At 44.7% G+C, this 17,897-nt stretch overlaps 1 protein-coding gene across 13 annotated transcripts in view; it reads right to left on the bottom strand.

Moving 5' to 3' along the window:
• NSD2 (nuclear receptor binding SET domain protein 2) overlaps positions 1-17,897 on the bottom strand; it is a 110,038-nt gene that overhangs the window by 57,222 nt on the left and 34,919 nt on the right. For all 13 annotated transcript variants that reach the window (XR_010156271.1, XM_054683710.2, XM_063808583.1 and 10 more), the window contains 2 exons: positions 7,135-7,301; positions 5,542-6,024 (listed from right to left, as the gene is read on the bottom strand). Coding sequence is in view for 12 of the 13 variants with exons in the window: in XM_054683710.2 (XP_054539685.1) it covers positions 5,542-6,024; positions 7,135-7,301 (650 nt within the window). In the remaining variant the exon portion in view is untranslated. The remainder of the gene's footprint in view (positions 1-5,541; positions 6,025-7,134; positions 7,302-17,897) is intronic.

Raw genomic sequence — 17,897 nt, 5'->3', positions numbered from 1 at the left:
GTACTTTATACCATTTTATTTTTATTTTTGGTAGAGATAAGATCTTGCTGTGTTGCCCAGGCTGGTCTCAAACTCCTGGCTTCAAGTGATCCTCCCACCTTGCGCCTGGCCTGCTTTGTATCATTTTATATCCAACAATGACCACGGCTACTCCACCAGGTGTTAATGGCTCCTCCCTGGATGGACCTCTTGGCTCCTGGAGAGAGGCACATACCTTCACAGCTGCCCACTTACACTTTTTAGATAGACGCAGAGAAAGGGATAAGTTAAACTCAGTTGTGGGTATGTGGCCCTTTTCAAACTACACAAGTGATAGAATCTGCATACCCTTCAGCAATTTGTTTCTTCTTTGACATCCAATGAGTTCACTTTAATTGATGTGTAGTTACACTGTAGGAACATACCATAGTCTGTCACTGGGTAGCTTTTTGGTTTTGGACACTGTGGTCTCTCTCTGCGTGCAAGGGCAAAATTACTCTAGGGTAAATATCTAGGAGTAAAACTGTAAGAGAAAAAAAAGCACATCTTCAATTTCACTAGATCTTGCCAAATTTCTCTCAAAACAGGTGTAATAAATGACGTTTCACCAGCATTGTATGAGGAGTCCCACTGTTGCTCATCTTCTCAATCCCTGGCTGTTCTGAGTTTGATGTCTGCTCACCTGATGACTGTGAAGGACCATCCCACCAGGATCGTAATATACAGCTTCCTGGGCATGGCCGCAGTTGAGCAGCATCTCTTCATGCACTTACTGGCTCTCCAAGAAACTTGCCCTTCTCCTTCAGAATTGTTTCGGCTCTTTACAGAATTTGTCCTTTCACTGTGTCGATGGTGTCCTTGACACATAAGAATTTTTTTTTTTTTTTTTTTTGAGCCAGGGTCTCTGTCACCCAGGCTGAAGTGGTGCAGTGGCTCAAGCAATCCTCCCGCTTCAGCCTCCCAAAGTACTGGGATTACAGGTGTGAGTCACCATGCCTGGCCTAGATTTTCATTTTAACATACATAGTTTTATAGCCTTTATAGCCTGTTATTAGTTTGGCTTATTTAAGAAATCCTTCCCTCTCCCATGGTGACAAAGCTCCTCTCCCATGCTGGCCAAGTTCATAAATCACAGTGGTCCCAGCACCATGTCCAGTGCAGACCTCCCATGCAACTGGCCTGCAGCCCTTTCCCATCCATGTCCACATGCTCGAGAGCCTGTTCTGGGCCCCGTCTTGGGCCATATCACTGCCCTGCATGAATACTGCTATTTTATTTTTTATGAGACAGAATCTTGTTCTGTCACCCAGGCTGGAGTACAATGGCACAATCCCAGCTCACTGCAACCTCCGCCTATCAGGTTCAAGCAATTCTCCCACCTCAGCCTCCCGAGTAGCTGGGATTACAGGCGCCTGCCACCATGCCCGACTAATTTCTATATTTTTAGTAGAGATAAGGTTTCATCATGTTGGCCAGGCTAGTCTGGAGCTCCTGACCTCCGGTGATCCGCCTGCCTCGACCTCCCAAAGTGCTGGGATTACAGGCGTAAGCCACCACACCTGGCCAAATACTGCTATTTTAAATAAGATAACTTCCTATCTGGTAGAGCAAGTCCTCAGGCCAAGCCTCTCTTCAAATGTGGCCACAGCAGCATCCACTTACAAAGGGCAAATAAATTCCTATTGGAAGTTTTATTAGAATTATACTGAATTTATAGATTATTAAAGGAAGAATTGACAACTTCAGAAGCTTGAATCTTCCTATATATAAATACATCTTTATTGGGGTCTGCTAAAATATCAGTTATTTTTCTCTAAAGTTACATGCATATTTCGTAATATTGATTCCGCAGTACCTGACATTTTGGTTTCTATTATCAATGGTATCTTTTTTAACATTACATTTCCTCTCTGATGCTGCACTTGTATGTTAATTTTATATCCACCAATTTTGGTGAACTCTATTAATTCTAAAAGATTTTCTGTACATTCTCTTGAGTTTTCTACATAGACTTCTACAAACAATGACAGCTTTATTTATTCCTTTATAATACTGGCTAGTATTTTCTTGGAGACGAAGACTCCTTCTATTGTCTAGGCTGCAGTGCAGTAGTGTGATCTCAGCTCACAGCAACCTCTGCCTCCAGGTTCCAGCAATTCTCTTGCCTCGGCCTCCTGAGTAGCTGGGATTACAGGCGCGCATCACCACGCCTGGCTAATTTTTTCATTTCTAGTAGAGATGGGGTTTCACCATGTTGGCCAGGCTGGTCTCGAACTCCTGACCTCAAGTAATCCACCCACCTCAGCCTCCAAAGTGTTGGGATTACAGGCGTGAGCCACCGCGCCCGGCCTAATATTGGCTACTATTTTCCGTACAACGTTTATTAAATGGCGAAAAATGGTTTCCTGTCTCATTCTTTTTTTTTTTTGAGACAGAGTCTTGCTGTGTTGCCCAGGCTGGAGTGCATTGGCGTGATTTTGGCTCGCTGCAACCTCCGTCTCCCAGGTTCAACCGATTCTCCTTTCTCAACCTCTCAAGTAGCTGGGATTACAGGTGCTCGCCACCACAGCTGGTAAAATTTTGTATTTTTAGTAGAGATGGGGTTTCACCACGTTGGCCATGCTGGTCTCAAACTCCCAACCTTCATTGATCCACCTGTCTCAGCCTCCCAAAATGCTAGGATTACAGATATGAGCCATTGTGCCTGGCCCTCGTTCATGATTTTAAAGAGAATGCTTTTTTTTTTAAATTTGAGACGGAGTCTCGCTCTGTCGCCAGGCTGGAGTGCAGTGGCACGATCTTGGCTCACTGCAACCTCCACCTCCTGGGTTCAAGCAATTCTCCTGCCTCAGCCTCCCAAATAGCTGGAAGTACAGGCGCACGCCACCATGCCCAGCTTATTTTTTATAATTTTGGTAGGGACGGGGTTTCACCATGTTGGCCAGGCTGGTCTTGAATTCCTGACCTCAAGTGATCTACCCGCCTCAGCCTCCCAAAGTGCTGGGATTACAGGTGTGAGCCACCATGCCTGGCCTAAGGAGAATGCTTCTAAAGTTTCATCAGTAATATCCTTGATGAAAGCTTCTGATACATATCCTTAAACAGATTTAGGAAGTTCCCTTTTATTCCTGGTTTACTAACCTTTTATCAATAAGCAATAATTTTTTTGTTTAAGACAGGGTCTCACTCTGTGGCCCAGACTAGAGTGCAATGGCATGATCATGGTTCACCACAGCCTTAAACTTCTGGACTCGAGCAATCCTCTTGCCTCAACCTCCTGAGTAGTTGAGACTACAGGCACATGCCATCACATCTGGCTAATTAAAAAAAAATTTTTTTTTTTAGAGACAGGGTTTCATGTTGCCCAGGCTGGTCTCAAACTCATGGGCTCAAGCAATCCTCCTGCCTCACCCTCCCAAAGTGCTGGGATGACAGGTGTGAGCTGCCACACTTGGCCTTTCTTTTCTTTTTATGAGACAGAGTCTCACTCTGTCACCTAAGCTGGAAAGCTGTGGCACAATCACAGCTCGCTGCAACCTCAAAACTCCTGGGCTCAAGCAATCCTCCCACCTCAACCTCCCAAGGAGAAAATGCAATGAACTTATACACGTACCAAATATCACATATACCCCATAAATACAGGGTGTTTACTTAATTTTAAAAAGCAATGAATTTTATCAAATGCTTTTTCTCCCTCTATGGAGATGAGCATTACACAGTAAGTCACAATAATAGCTTTCTAACATCAAACCACCCTTGCATTCCTGAGAAAAGCCCTACGGATTACCCAGGCTGGAGTGCAGCGGCATGATTTCAGCTCACTGTGGCCTCCCGGTTCAAGTGATTCTCCTGCCTCAGCCTCCTGAGTAGCTGGGATTACAAGCGCACACCACCATGCCCAGCTAATTCTTGTATTTTTAGTAGAGACAAGGTTTCACCATGTAGGCCAGACTAGCCTCAAACTCCTAACCTCAGGTGATCTGCCCACCTTAGCCTCCCAATGTGCTGAGATTACAGGCAGGAGCCACCACGCCCAGCCATGGGTTACTCTTGAAGGCATCACTCAAATGCCTTTCTCTGGCAGAATTTCCAGATCCCATACAGGGACAAAAAAATCACGTCCAGTAGATTTATTAGAATACCCACAGTCATCCATTTATGCATCTGTGCCTGAACTACTCATGGCTCCTTATTGTGCCACGCTGCCTGCCACAAAATACATGCTGGTTAAAGATTCATGGAAAATTTTTTGAAGACAGACTTTTTTTCCTTTTTTTTGAGACGGCGTCTCATTCTGTTGCCAGGCTGGAGTGCAGTGGTGCAATCTTGGCTCACTGCAACCTCCAACTCCCTGGTTCAAGCAATTTTCCTGCCTCAGCCTCCTGAGAAGCTGGGATTACAAGCACGCGTCACCATGCCCAGCTAATTTTTTTTTTTGTATTTTTAGTAGAGACGGGGTTTCACCATGTTGGCCAGGATGGTCTCAAATTCCTGACCTCGTGATCCACCCGCCTCAGCTTCCCAAAGTGTTGGGATTACAGGTGTGAGCCACTGTGCCTGGCCAACACTATTGTTTTTGATACCTTTAATCACCACATAGATTTAGACTACTGAATGGAAAATTCCTATGGAAGTAAAATTAAAATGAACACTTAAAAAAAGCCTTTTAAGCATGAGAATATGATCCACTCCAAGTAACATAACCAAAAGTGGGAAGTGGGGAACCCAACTCCATCAGTTCTTTACAGCCTTTATTATGTACTAACAGACTGTGCATTTTATGCAAACAATTAAGAAAATTATATAAATGTCTTAATCACATTGCTACCCTTTTAAATGTCAGGGAAATAAATCAACACCCTCAGTGCCAGTGGACACAATGAGCTTTATAGATGAGCATATCCTGCACTGGAAGCTTCAGAACAGACTGCTGGAGAAAATGCTAACCTGGAGTCACGCATTAAGGACATGGCCACACGCTTCAAGCAAAGCGCAGCCTGTTGAGACTCACTTCCCTCTGTGCTAGTTTTTTTTTTTTTTTGAGACACAGTCTCGCTCTGCTGTCACCCAGGCTACGGTGCAGTGATGCCATCACGACTCACTACAAACCCCACCTTCAGGACTCAAGGGATCCTCCTGTCTCAGTCTCCCAAGCAGCTGGGACTACAGGCATGTGCCACCACACCCGGCTAATTTTTGTAGAGATGGGGTTTCACCATGTTGCCCAGGCTGGTCTCAAACTCCTGAGCTGAAGCAATCCTCCCACCTTGGCCTCCCAAAGTACTGAAATTACAGGCATGAGCCACTGTGCCTGGCCTGTTCTCGGTATCTTCTTATCCACATTAGGAAGGATATTTTAAGAACCCAGAGTGCAAGTCGAGTATCTTTTCCCTCAAGGGTCAGAATGGCTGTTCCCTAATAATACTTATTTATTAGATCTAAAATCTATGCAAGGCTCATGTTAGAGTCGCCTGATAATGCTGAGAAACAGATGATTCTGCACTGAAGGGATGTTCCTCAAATTCTGAAACTTGCTAGCATGAAACACAACTTAGTACTGACCTCATCCCTGTGTTTTTGACAGAAGACCAAAAACTGGGATGCTGCATCTCCCTTCCTGCTTCGTGGCATGGAGACTGTGGTCTTCTTCCTCCCAGGAGGAGACCCTACTCCTCTTCTGGGGTCAGCCTCTGCCGTCTTTTGAGGAGTACTCTTCCCTATGTCGGGGTGACTCTCCAGGGTCTCTGCAGAGCTACACAGTTTGGCCCTCCGCCTTCTCTTCATGGGAATGCACTCTTCTCTCACAGACTTGGGGTTTTCAGCAGCTTCTTCACCGACTCCTGAGGATTCTGCCATTTCTCCCAAAGACTCTGCAGCAATGCCAGCCTCCTTGGCTACTTGAGGGTTGAGATGAAGCTGGTCCCCCACATAGAGAAAGGTGAACTTGGCTTTCCGCTCCTCCACTGACATGCTTGCAGCTTCTTCTGCTTGAACAATGCCCATTTCCCACTGGGCCCTCAATTTCCCTGAAATTGGTTTCAATAGCTGGGAAAAAAAAAAGAGACACTGTAAGTTTCACTACACAAACATAAAAGTTAACTACTTTTCCTAGGCACATGATTCATGCCTATGATTCCAGCACTTACGGATGTCAAGGCAGATGGATCACTTGAGGCCAGGAGTTTAAGACCAGCCTGGTCAACATGGCAAAACCCCATCTCTACTAAAATACAAAAGATAAGCCAGGCATGGTAGTGCATGCCTGTGGTCCCAGCCACTAGGGAGGCTGAGACACGAGAATCACTTGAACTGGGAGGCAGCGGATGCAGTAACCCGAGACCACGCCACTGCACTCTAGCCTGGGGTGACAGAGCAAGACTCTGTCTCAAAAAAAAAAAAAAAAAAAAAAAGAATACTTTTACATTTTCACATAATTTTAGAAATAAAAAACTTGGCCAGCGTGGTGGTTCCCACCTGTAATCCCAGCACCTGTGGAGGCCGAGGCAGACACATCACCTGAGGTCAGGAGTCCAAGACCAGTCTGGCCAACCTGGTGAAACCCTGTCTCCACTAAAAATACAAAAATTAGCCAGGCGTAGTGGCAGGCACCTGTAATTCCAGCTACTTGGGAGGCTGAGGCAGGAGAATCGCTTGAACCCGCGGGGGCAGAGGATGCAATGAGCCAAGATCATGCCATTACACTCCAGCCTGGGCGACAAGAGTGAAACTCCAACTCAAAAAAATTTTTTAAAATAATAGAAATAAAAACTTATAAAAACCAATTTTAGAATTCAGCCCAACATAATACCTTTATTGTTTCTTTAAACCAGAAATCAATTCCTATCACATTACATTAATCCCTCTGTGTGTGTGTGTGTGTATAAACACATATATATGTACATATATGTGTATATATAAATTCTAAAACAAGTTATCTCTGAGAGTCATCAAATGAGCAAAAAAAAATCAGTTGTGTCTCTAAAAGAACTTTATCATATTGTAACATGGCATCCTTGGGCAAAAGTCAACAATGAAAGAGATTGTTAAGCCATTACAATATTTCGAGCAAGTATAAGTTCAAAACAAAAATAAGTTAACTTAAAGAATAAAAATTAAATTTCTGGTCTAAAAGTAGACTGAAGGGTCATCTATCACCTTAATTTTCTCAGCTTTCGTGGGTGCCTGCTTGGCACTTTCCTGGCATAATTTTTCAAACTGTCCTTCTCCTTCAAAAGCTACGAGGCTCTTCTCAAATATCCAAGCTCTTTCTGGGGCGTCACCAAAGAACTGTACGTGATACTGGCGTGCACTCTTTTTCTGACCTAGTTTTTAAAATAAAATGTTAGAGAATGAAAGTTAGAATCTGGGATGAAACTAGTCAAATCTACTGCTATTTTGCAGTTGTTTTTCTTGGTGTTGTCTGAGCCTGTTAACCTCAAAACAAATTCTATACTTCTTATCCCTTACATGCCACATGCCAAAGAGGGAAACTAATTAACTTACAAGAGACTCAGATAAGGTTCAAAATTGAATGGGAAAGAAAGCCAACCAGGCCAGGCGCAGTCCCTCACGCCTGTAATCCCACCACTTTGGGAGGCCGAGGCAGGGAGATTGAGCTCAGGATTTCGAGACCAGCCTGGGCAACATGGCAAAAGCCCATCTCTACGAAAAATGCAAAAATTAGCCCGGTGTGGTGGTGTGCACCTGTAGTCCCAGCTACTCCGGAGGCTGAGGTGAGAGGATGGCGTGAGCCTGGGAGGCACATGTTGCAGTGAGCCAAGATCATACCACTGCTCTCCAGCCTGGGTGACAGAGCTAGACCCTGTCTCAAAAACAAAAAAAACAAAGAAAAAAAAAAGAAAAAGAAAAAAGCTAGCTAGCTGACTAAATGCACTCCTTTATTCCCTCTTAAAAAGATACCAAATAAGACAAGAGGACATCTGCAAGAAAGGAGTGAGAGAGGCAGTGAAGGAGGCAGTATACGGGCATCACACAACCTGGGTTCAAATCTCAGCCCTGCTACCTACCAGCTAGCTACCCCCCTATCTCACAGTGCTAGGGTGACAGGAGCATCAGTGGCCTCAGAGAGCAGCTCAGACCACAGAGTAACCCCACAGATGCCCACTAGTCTTACTCTTAGCTGAGAGGAAGAAGCCACGTCCCACAGTGCAGCCAGGGGGATGAGGAAAGAAAGAGACGGGCCCAAAATCCAAGAGAGGAGGTACCAGATTCCACTGAAGTCAAATGAGAAGGTGAATACAGGTAAGCAGGTTAAAAGGTCAGATCTCTGTGCCAGGTGAGAGGAGGGAGGGGGATCTCCCTGGCACAGGGTGGGGGCAGTTACCACTCCCTGTCCCCTCATGCAGAACACTGGCCCAGATGAATCAAAGGATATTTCCTGAAGACCTGAAGTGCTCCAGAGGAAAAACCTCTCCAGTGAGTCTTCTGTAGATTCCCCCAATTAAGTGGCCAATGGCCAATCAGACCCTCTAATGCAAAGGAGGGTGGATAACCAAGCCTCCCCATCCATGGTTGCAGGCAGCTCTAAGTGTCGTGCTCTTAAACACGAGCCCAGCACCAAGGAAGCCCTGGACCCAGGGAAGCATCCAGTATGAATGAATCCAAAACACACAGAAATGAATGGCTCTCTGCAGGGCCACAGACATAAGGCAAGAGAAGAGAAGATACCCAACAGAGAAACCCCGTGTGCTATGAAAAGAGAACACAGAAAAACAAAGAGATATTTGAAATTCTAAAATACAACTATGAAAATAAAATTCAGGCCGGGCGCGGTGGCTCAAGCCTGTAATCCCAGCACTTTGGGAGGCTGAGGCAGGCGGACCACGAGGTCAGGAAATCGAGACCATCCTGGCTAACACAGTGAAATCCCATTTCTACTAAAAATACAAAAATTAGCCAGGCATGGTGGTGGGCGCCTGTAGTCTCAGCTACCCAGGAGGCTGAGGCAGGAGAATGGTGTGAACCCAGGAGGCGGAGCTTGCAGTGAGCCGAGACTGCGCCACTGCACTCCAGCCTGGGCGACAGAGCCAGACTCCGTCTCAAAAAAAAAAAAAGAAAAAAAGAAAAAATTCAACAAGAAAGCTTGAAAGATAAGAAATCTCCCAGAAAGAAGAAAAAAATTAAGATGAAAAATACCTATTTCCATAGCAACCTGTAAGATCAATCTAGGAGGTTTGATACCCAAATAATAGGCTTTCTGGAGAAACAGAGAAGCTCCAAGAATAAACCCAAAATCAAGTCTCCAACTAAAACAGTCCTAAGTGTCCCACTGCAACATCCACAGCAGGGCACACCCTGCTGAAATTCAAGCTGCTGGGGGTTGGGTGAAAGGCCAGCCTCCAAGTTAATGGAACAAGAAATTGAATAGCAAGGTATGTGAAGAATAGCAAATTATGGGAAGAATGGCCAAAAACTCTGGATGCTAGAAGGAAATGGAGTAATACCTTCAAAATTCCTAGGGGAATTCTTCTCAACATAAAATTCTATACCCAGTCAAACCATCAATCAAGTGTGAAGATAGAAAAGTAGCATACTCTGGGCCAGGCACAGTGGCTCATGCCAGTAATCCCAGCACTTCGGGAGGCCAAGGTGGGCAGATCACCTCAGATCAAGAGTTCGAGACCAGCCTGGCCAACATGGTGAAACCCTGTCTCTACTAAAACACAAAAAATTAGCCAGGCATGGTGGCGTGTGCCCGTAGTCCCAGCTACTCAGGAGGCTGAGGCGGGAGAATCACTTGAACCCAGGAGGTGGAGACTGCAATAAGCCAAGATCATGCCACCGCACTCCAGCCTGGCAACAGAGCAAGGCTCCATCTCAAAAAAAAAGTAGCATACTCTGGGCTGGGTGCAGTGGCTCACACATGTAATCTCAGCACTTTAGGAGGCCAAGGCGGGTAGAATACTTGAGGTCAGAAGTTCGAGACCAGCCTGGCCGACATAGCAAAATCCCATCTCTACTAAAAATACAAAAATGAGCTGGGCAGGGTGGCACACACCTGTAGTCCCAGCTACTCGGGAGGCTGAGGCATGAGAATCACTTGAACCCAAGTGGCAGAGGTTGCAGCAAGCTGAGATGCCGCCACTGAACTCTAGCCTGGGCGACAAAGCAAGACTCCATCTCACAAAAACAAAAGTAGCATACTCTGAACTGCAAGGACTCAAATTTACTTCCCATACAAACTGTCTTAAGATACCAAAAATAGCCTCCAGGAAAAAAGAAAACTTAACCAAGAAAGAACACAGCATAGAACTGTAGGGATCAGCCCCACAGGGCCTGTGGGATTTTCTCCTCGTGTGCGGAGACGAGAGATCATAGAAATAAAGACACAAGACAAAGAGACTGAAGAAAAGACAGCTGGGCACAGGGGACCACTACCACCAAGATGCGGAGACTGGCAGTGGCCCTGAATGTCTGGCTGCGCTGTTATTTATTGTATACAAGGCAAGGGGGCAGGGTAAGGAGTGTGAGTCATCTCCAATGATAGGTAAGGTCAAGCGAGTCATGTGTCCACCAGACAGGGGGCCCTTCCCTGTTTGGTAGCCGAGGCAGAGAGAGAGAGGGGACAGCTTACATTATTTCTTCTATGCATTTCTCAGAGAGATCAAAGACTTTCATATTCTCACCAATTCTGCTACTGCTATCTAGAAGGCGGAGCCAGGTGTACAGGGCGGAACATGAAAGTGGACCAGGAGCGTGACCACTGAAGCACAGCATCACAGGGAGACGGTTAGGCCTCTGGATGGCTGCAGGTGGGCTTGACTGATGTCAGGCCTTCCACAAGAGGTGGTGGAGCAGAGTCTTCTCTAACTCCCCCACGAAAAGGGAGACTCCCTTTCCTGGTTTGCAAAGTAACAGGTGCCTTCCCAGGCACTGGCGCTACCGCTAGACCAAGGTCGGCTAAGTAACAGGTGCCTTCCCAGGCACTGGCGTTACCACTAGTCCAAGGAGCCCTCTAGTGGCCCTGTCTGGGCGTGACAGAGGGCTCACACTCATCTTCTGGTCACTTCTCACCGTGTCCCTTCAGCTCCTATCTCTGTATGACCTGGTTTTTCCTAGGTTATAATTGTAGAACAGAGATTGTTATAATATTGGAATAAAGAGTAATGCTACAAACTAATGATTAATAATATTCATATATAATCATGTCTATATTCTATGTCTAATATAACTATTCTTATTTTAAGTATTTTCTTTATTATACTGGAACAGCCTGTGCCTTCAGTCTCTTGCCTTGGCACCTGGGTGGCTTGCTGCCCGCATAGAACTACAGAAAACAATGTAAATAACTAGGGAAAGCAGCTTAAAGAAAAGTCTAAGCTTACTGCAGTGCAAAAGGTTAAGAATGCTAGCAAACCAGATTCAAGCAGGAAAAAGGAAGATTCTAGGAGAGAGCTCCAAGGGAAGAAAAGATGAGAGAAAAGAACTTTTTTACAAAGAAAGAAAATCTAAGTAGTAAGGAAGGAGGGTTAAAAGATGAGTTCCAAGAAGCAGAAAGGGAAGATGGGACTCAAACCCAGGTTTTCATTTTTTTTTTAAGGAGAAAAAATAACTATATAAATATATAAATAGGAGAAACTAACTTCATAATAAGGATGAGTTTTAAGGATGAGGAGATGAATACTTGAAAAAAATTAAGGCTGTATGGACAACATAGTGTATGATTTCAAAAGAAAGGCAGTAATTAATTCCAAGGGAAACAAAAGGTTTTACAAGAAAATGCAATTACAGAACATAACTTGGTTCTTCACTGAATGATATTTACATAGTCAAAATTATGTAAACACTTATTTTTCATTTATTACAAATAGTGACTTAATTATATGGGGAGAATGGGGGGGGGGAAGAAATAGAAAATGGCTGAAGAGTTCAATCATTTTCCATGATAGAAAGTTAACAGAAAATGTCTACATGAGAAATCAAAGTATTAGAAGTAGAAGAAAATGTTGAAAGAGATAAAAATAATTACCTCTGGGGAGGAGAGAGGAAGGCAGGGGATGATTTTTCACTATTAATCTTTCAGTACAATTTGACTTGTTTTTAAGTGTTCAAACTTCTTTGATTTGAAAATACCTAAGATTCAAGGATATGTCAAGGGATTTGTGACTTCTTCCATTACTTTAAAACTTTGTAAGAACTTTTCTTAGTAATGAAAATGAATACAGGTATGTTATAGCATTTTTATAATAAAGAAAACCTGTAACAGCACACATAATATAAAATTAAACCATGTTTATAAATAATGACACAGATAAATGCTCCTTACATGTCAGGTGGGAAAAAAAGCAGAAGAGATTATTGTAATCTGATCCCAAGTTTGTAAAATAAATGAGTGTAACATTCTGAAGTTCTTTCCCATCTAGAAACTGGATAACATAACCGAATTTTCTACTATTTTTATGGGTTTCCTTAATCCATAGGAACTATCCTTTGGTCCAAGTTGAGAGGTGAATATCTCACTGTTTTTATTTTACCAATAATTAACCAGTTGTCCCAGTACTATGTTATTAGTAATCCTCCCTTCCTATGCAATTTCTTTCTTTCTTTTTTTTTTTTTTTTTTTTTTTTTTTTTGAGATGGAGTCTCGCTCTGTCGCCCAGGCTGGAGTGCAGTAGTGCGATCTCGGGTCACTGCAACCTCTGCCTCCTGGGCTCAAGCAATTCTCATGCCTCAGCCTTCCCAGGAGCTGGGATTACAGGCACCTGGGACCACACCCAGCTAATTTTTGTACTGTTAGCAGAAACAGGGTTTCATCATGTTGGCCAGGCTGGTCTCGAACTCCTGACCTCAAGTCATCCACCTGCCTTGGCCTCCCAAAGTGCTGGGATTATAGGCATGAGCCACTGCACCTGGCCCTCTTCCTATGCAATTTCTGATGTTCATTAATCACCATCTGTATAAAAATGCAAGTCACTGACCTCCCCACCTACATCCCCTTCGAAGAGAACCTGGCTTCTACTAACAGTCCTGGTACCTAATTTTGTACTGTGTTCCTTTTTTCCCCATCACAGCCCATTAGACTACAGGTAGTTTGTGACTCTCTGGGCTCAACTAAGCCAGAGTTTCTCTCTAGATTTTGTGGAGCCTGTTAAGTTCCATGCATGCAAAATGAACCCCACCAAGAGACAAGGCTGCCTCAGAGATAAAGCTCCAGGGAGGGAAGAGAAGCCATAAAGATGCAGACAAGGCCAGGTGTCTGTGGAAGCCAAGAATGGAGCACAGGAGCAAAGTCACAACAACATGAGACCACAGAGCTCCCTGGGAAACAAAGGACAAGCATGACCATGCCTGAGTTTCCCAGTTCAGTCTCTGGAGGGCACCAGAGCCCCAAAATAGGTAAAGCAGAAACTGCCAGAACTACAAGTAGAAAAACAGCACATCCACGATCCCATGGGAGATTTTAACACATCTCTCAGCAAGTAATAGAACAAGCAAGAAACAAATCAGTAGGAAGATAATACCATCAAACAGCACAAGACATGAGAAAGCCAGATTACCTGCAATATTTTTAGAAAATGCCAGAAGCATTTTTTTTCCTATATAAAGCAAGGAGGGTTAATTCCTAACATTCCCTTCCATAACACAGAAAAGGTGACAACAAAAATCTCCACAACAGAAAATTACTTGATTCCAGACCACAGTTACCTAAAGAGACCAGTGAGTGTAATATCTAAAACATATAGTTATCTTCTGTTTCCAACTTAAAAGGTTGAGCCTTGACCAGCCTGGCCAATATGGTGAAACCCCATCTCTAGCAAAAATACAAAATTAGCCAGGTGTGGTGACACATGCCTGTAGTGCCAGCTACTCGGGAGGCTGCGGCAGGAGAATCACTTGAACCTGGGAGACAGAGGTTGCAGTGAGCCGAGATTGTGACACTGCACTCCAGCCTGGGTGACAGAGAAAGACTCTGTCTCGGAAAAAAAAAAGGTTGAGCCTAAAAGCTGCTAGTCCACCTAGGTGCCCTGGTAGATACTAGCTAACACAGGTTCTGCTGCTGTAAATTACAACAATGCTATTAAGACTTTCATTAACTTAAGATTTCCAAAAGAATCTAGATTGAGCTGTAGCTTATGAGTTATGTTCACTTTTGCATGTATATTATACCTCAGTTTTCAAAATTTAAGTATATTACTAAGATACACGGATTCAAACTGGTCCATAAATTCCAAGCATGATAAATAATTTTTTTTTTTTAAACGGGGGCCGGGCGCGGTGACTCACGCCTGTAATCACAGCACTTTGGGAGGCCGAGTCGGGTGGATCACAAGGTCAGGAGGTTGAGACCAGCCTGGCCAACATGGTGAAACCCCAGCTCTACTAAAAATGCAAAAATTAGCTGGGCATAGTGGTGTGCACCTGTAATCCCAGCTACTCGGGAGGCTGAGACAGGAGAATCGCTTGAACCTGGGAAATGGAGGTTGCAGTGAGCCGAGATCATACCACTGTACTCCAGCCTGGACGAGTGAGCAAGACTCCATCTCCAGGAAAAGAAAAAAAAAAAAAAGGATAGGAATAGAGGGTAGAAAAATATAAAAGTACTGGCTTCACAGGACCCATGCTCAGCCCACTCCACGGCAGGAGCTATCTCTTCTTCACATCCCTGTCCTTCCAAAACAACGACACTCACCACTCACTGTCTCATTCTCATCATGGGGTGCTGCAGGCCAAGTGTTGGAGAATCAAAAACGGACCCAAGAGCTCCACTTGGAGCAAGGGCTCAGCACTGCTTGGAGACCTACTGCACAGAGTTTCCCTTGCAAACTCTGTCTCCCAGAGCAATGAACACAACCAGCGACCAGACCTGGGCTCCTACATACTATTCTGTACTTAAAGAACCTAGGCCTTCTCTGAGAAATGGCTGATGCTAGGGTTGGGGGGCGGGTGGGAAAAACAGTACAAGATGAGCCTGGAACATCTTGTTGTACCAGAACGTAAAGAGGTGCTCAAGGGCTGACGGGGACATGTCAAAGGCATACAACTTAAAGGAACTTAATAGAACTCCCACTGGTCAAATTTGGGACAATGTGAGGATTTAAGAAAATAAGGACTAAAATACATAACTCTTTTTTTTTTTTTAGGGAGGAGCTCATTTTCATAGAAAAATGACAACTAAAATGTAGAAAGTGCAATAATAGCCAGTTACCATTTAACAAGTCCGTGATGAATCATCAAGGACTGCTAAAGCCGTGGCTGCTGGGGACAGGTATGGTGGCTCACACTTGTAATCCCAACAATTTGGGAGGCCAAGGCAGGAGGAAGATCACCTGAGCCCAGGAGTTTGAGCCTGGAGTGAGCTATGATTGTGCCACTGTACTCTAGCCTGGACAGAGCAACAGAGCCAAGACCCTATCTCAAAACAACAACAACAAAAGCTACACTGTTGGGACAGTCTACAAGCACAGCCCACAGGTCCCTCATTAGTGACAATGGGGACCTGTGCCTTTCCACAGAGAGCTCTGGTGGTCATCGCCTACCAGGGGTGGGTCAGCTGACACATAAGCTCCTCCTGATGTGGTCTGACTAGCACTCTGTCCTTCCCTCACTTCTCTTTGTTCTGCTCACTTCCTTTGACCCCTTTTCTTTTAAGATTATCTGAATCTCCTTTCAGTTGGAGGGTTATCTACCCAGGCTTGACTCCTTCTGAACTGCTTTTCAAATGTACAGTATCTTTTATACTCTAATGCCTTCACACACACAAAAAAGTATATTATCAGTCTTCTGAAGTAGGTTTGCTTGTGCCTCCTACTCTACATCCCACAATAATTCCTAGAGAAGCTGACTGCTGAGGTGAGGCAGGCCACTGCCCAGCCTATGCTGGTGCAGGACACTCCCTTCTTCTGCACACAGATCTTTAGTAAAGGGCCAAAGCTACCTTTCAAGGTTCCAACTGTGAGATCCAACCTGGCCTTTCTGACCTAGGTCTGATCATGAGAAAGCTAAAGCAGTCATGAGGAATTGGGGATTGGGAGTGCTGTTCTAGACTAGCAGAAGCTAAAGAGGCACAACCACCAGATGCCGAGTATGCATCTCAACCCCGAAGTACAGAAAAAGACAGGTAGGGGCCTGCTGGGGACACGCCCTACACCTGCTCTTAGCACAGCAACAGACCTTGTTACTGATGTGATGTTTCCCGAAATGCGGCTGGTGCTGAGTCAATAAGGAAACTGTCCTTGTTCTGACGTGTTTGGGGGTAACAGTGCCACGAAAGCTACCAGCCATCATGCAACAAAAGAGATGGAGGCTAGGCACAGTGACTCATGCCTGTACTCCCACTGGGAGGCCAAGGTGGGTGGATCACAAGGTCAAGAGATCAAGATTATCCTGGCCAACATGGTGAAACCCCATTTGTACTAAAAATACAAAAATTAGCTGGGTGTGGTGGTGTGCACCTGTAGTCCCACCTACTCGGGAGACTGAGGCAGGAGAATTGCTTGAACCCGGGAGGCAGAGGTTGCCAAAATCGTGCCACTGCACTCCAGCCTGGCAACAGAGTGAGACTGTGTCTCAAAAAAAAAAAAAAAGAAAGAAAAAAAAAAAAAGAGATTCAACAGGTAGAACAAGATGTTTCAAGGTGGAGAATCTAGATGAGGGGATAGGTGTCTGCTGTGCTGTTTGACTTGAAAGTTTTTAAAATAGATTAAAAAAATAGATCAAATATTTCACACATACACAAAAAAGCTAGAATCCAAGTATACCCATTTGGCATTATGTTTTGAAAACTGAGGGAATTACCTGAGGACATGAAAAAACTTAAAAACAGATACAAAAGTATTAAAATTAACCAAACACTAGGTGGCTGCAGGGTTAATAACTGGTCAAACATGAAGGTTTTCAGGAAGCAGCTATAGAAGAAACCAGGGGAATGGGGGTTGAAACAATAAAAACTCAGGTTTTAAAAGTAAAAGTGAAGATAATGACAACTGCTAATACAAGCATCCGGTGGTCACTGCATTAAGACCTTTCCGTGAAGGTGATGGTATCATCTTCCTCATTTTCATACACAGGGAAACTGAAGCTTAGCGAGATTAAGATCATTATCAAGATCAGCCAGCTAACTAGACCCTGGCAGGCTGATTCCTGAGTCCCAGCCTCAACCACAGAGAGTAACATAACGGTGCCATAAGCACAAGAGTGAAAGCACTTAGCCACAGTGCAAGGTCCAGGAGTCAAGCAAAGAAAGAGAGATGAGGCCAGGCACGGTGGCTCACGCCTGTAATCCCAGCACTTTGGGAGGCCGAGGTGGGCAGATCACTTGAGGTCAGGGGTTTGAGACCAGCTTGGCCAATATGGTGAAACCCCATCTCTACTAAAAATACAAAAATTAGCCAGGCATAGTGGCACACACCTATAATCCCAGCTACTCAGGAGGCTGAGACACAAGAATTCCTTGAACCCAGGAAGCAGAGGTTGCAGTGAGCTGAGATCGCGCCAGTGCACTCTAGCCTGCGAGACAGAATGAAACTGTGTCTCAAAAAAAAAAAAAAAAAAAAAAGAGAGAAAGATAAGTAAAAATGGCAGCATATCTGAATGTCAGAGAAGCTGTTGCAGACTACATGAATTACTTAACTCCAAGGCAGGGAAAAGATGCAATGATATTTAAGTTGGGCTGCGGCACTGTGGCTCATTTCTGTAATCCCAGCACTTTGGGAGGCCGAGGCAAGCGGATCACTGGAGCCCAGGAGTTTGAGACCAACTGGGCAACATGGTGAAACCTCATCTGTACAAAAAAAACACAAAAATTAGCCAGGTGTGGTGGCACGCACCTGTAGTCCCAGCTACTCAGGAGGCTGAGATGGAAGGATCACCTGAGCCCAGAAGGTAGAGGTTGCAGTGAGCTAAGACTGCGCCACTGCACTCCAGTCTGGGTGATGGAGCGAGACTCCATCCCCAAAAAA

Source organism: Pan troglodytes, chromosome 3, assembly GCF_028858775.2.
Source record: "Pan troglodytes isolate AG18354 chromosome 3, NHGRI_mPanTro3-v2.0_pri, whole genome shotgun sequence".
Lineage (NCBI taxonomy): Eukaryota > Metazoa > Chordata > Mammalia > Primates > Hominidae > Pan > Pan troglodytes.
The sequence above is the reverse complement of the archived record's forward strand: the minus strand, read 5'-3'. Positions and strand labels throughout refer to the sequence as shown.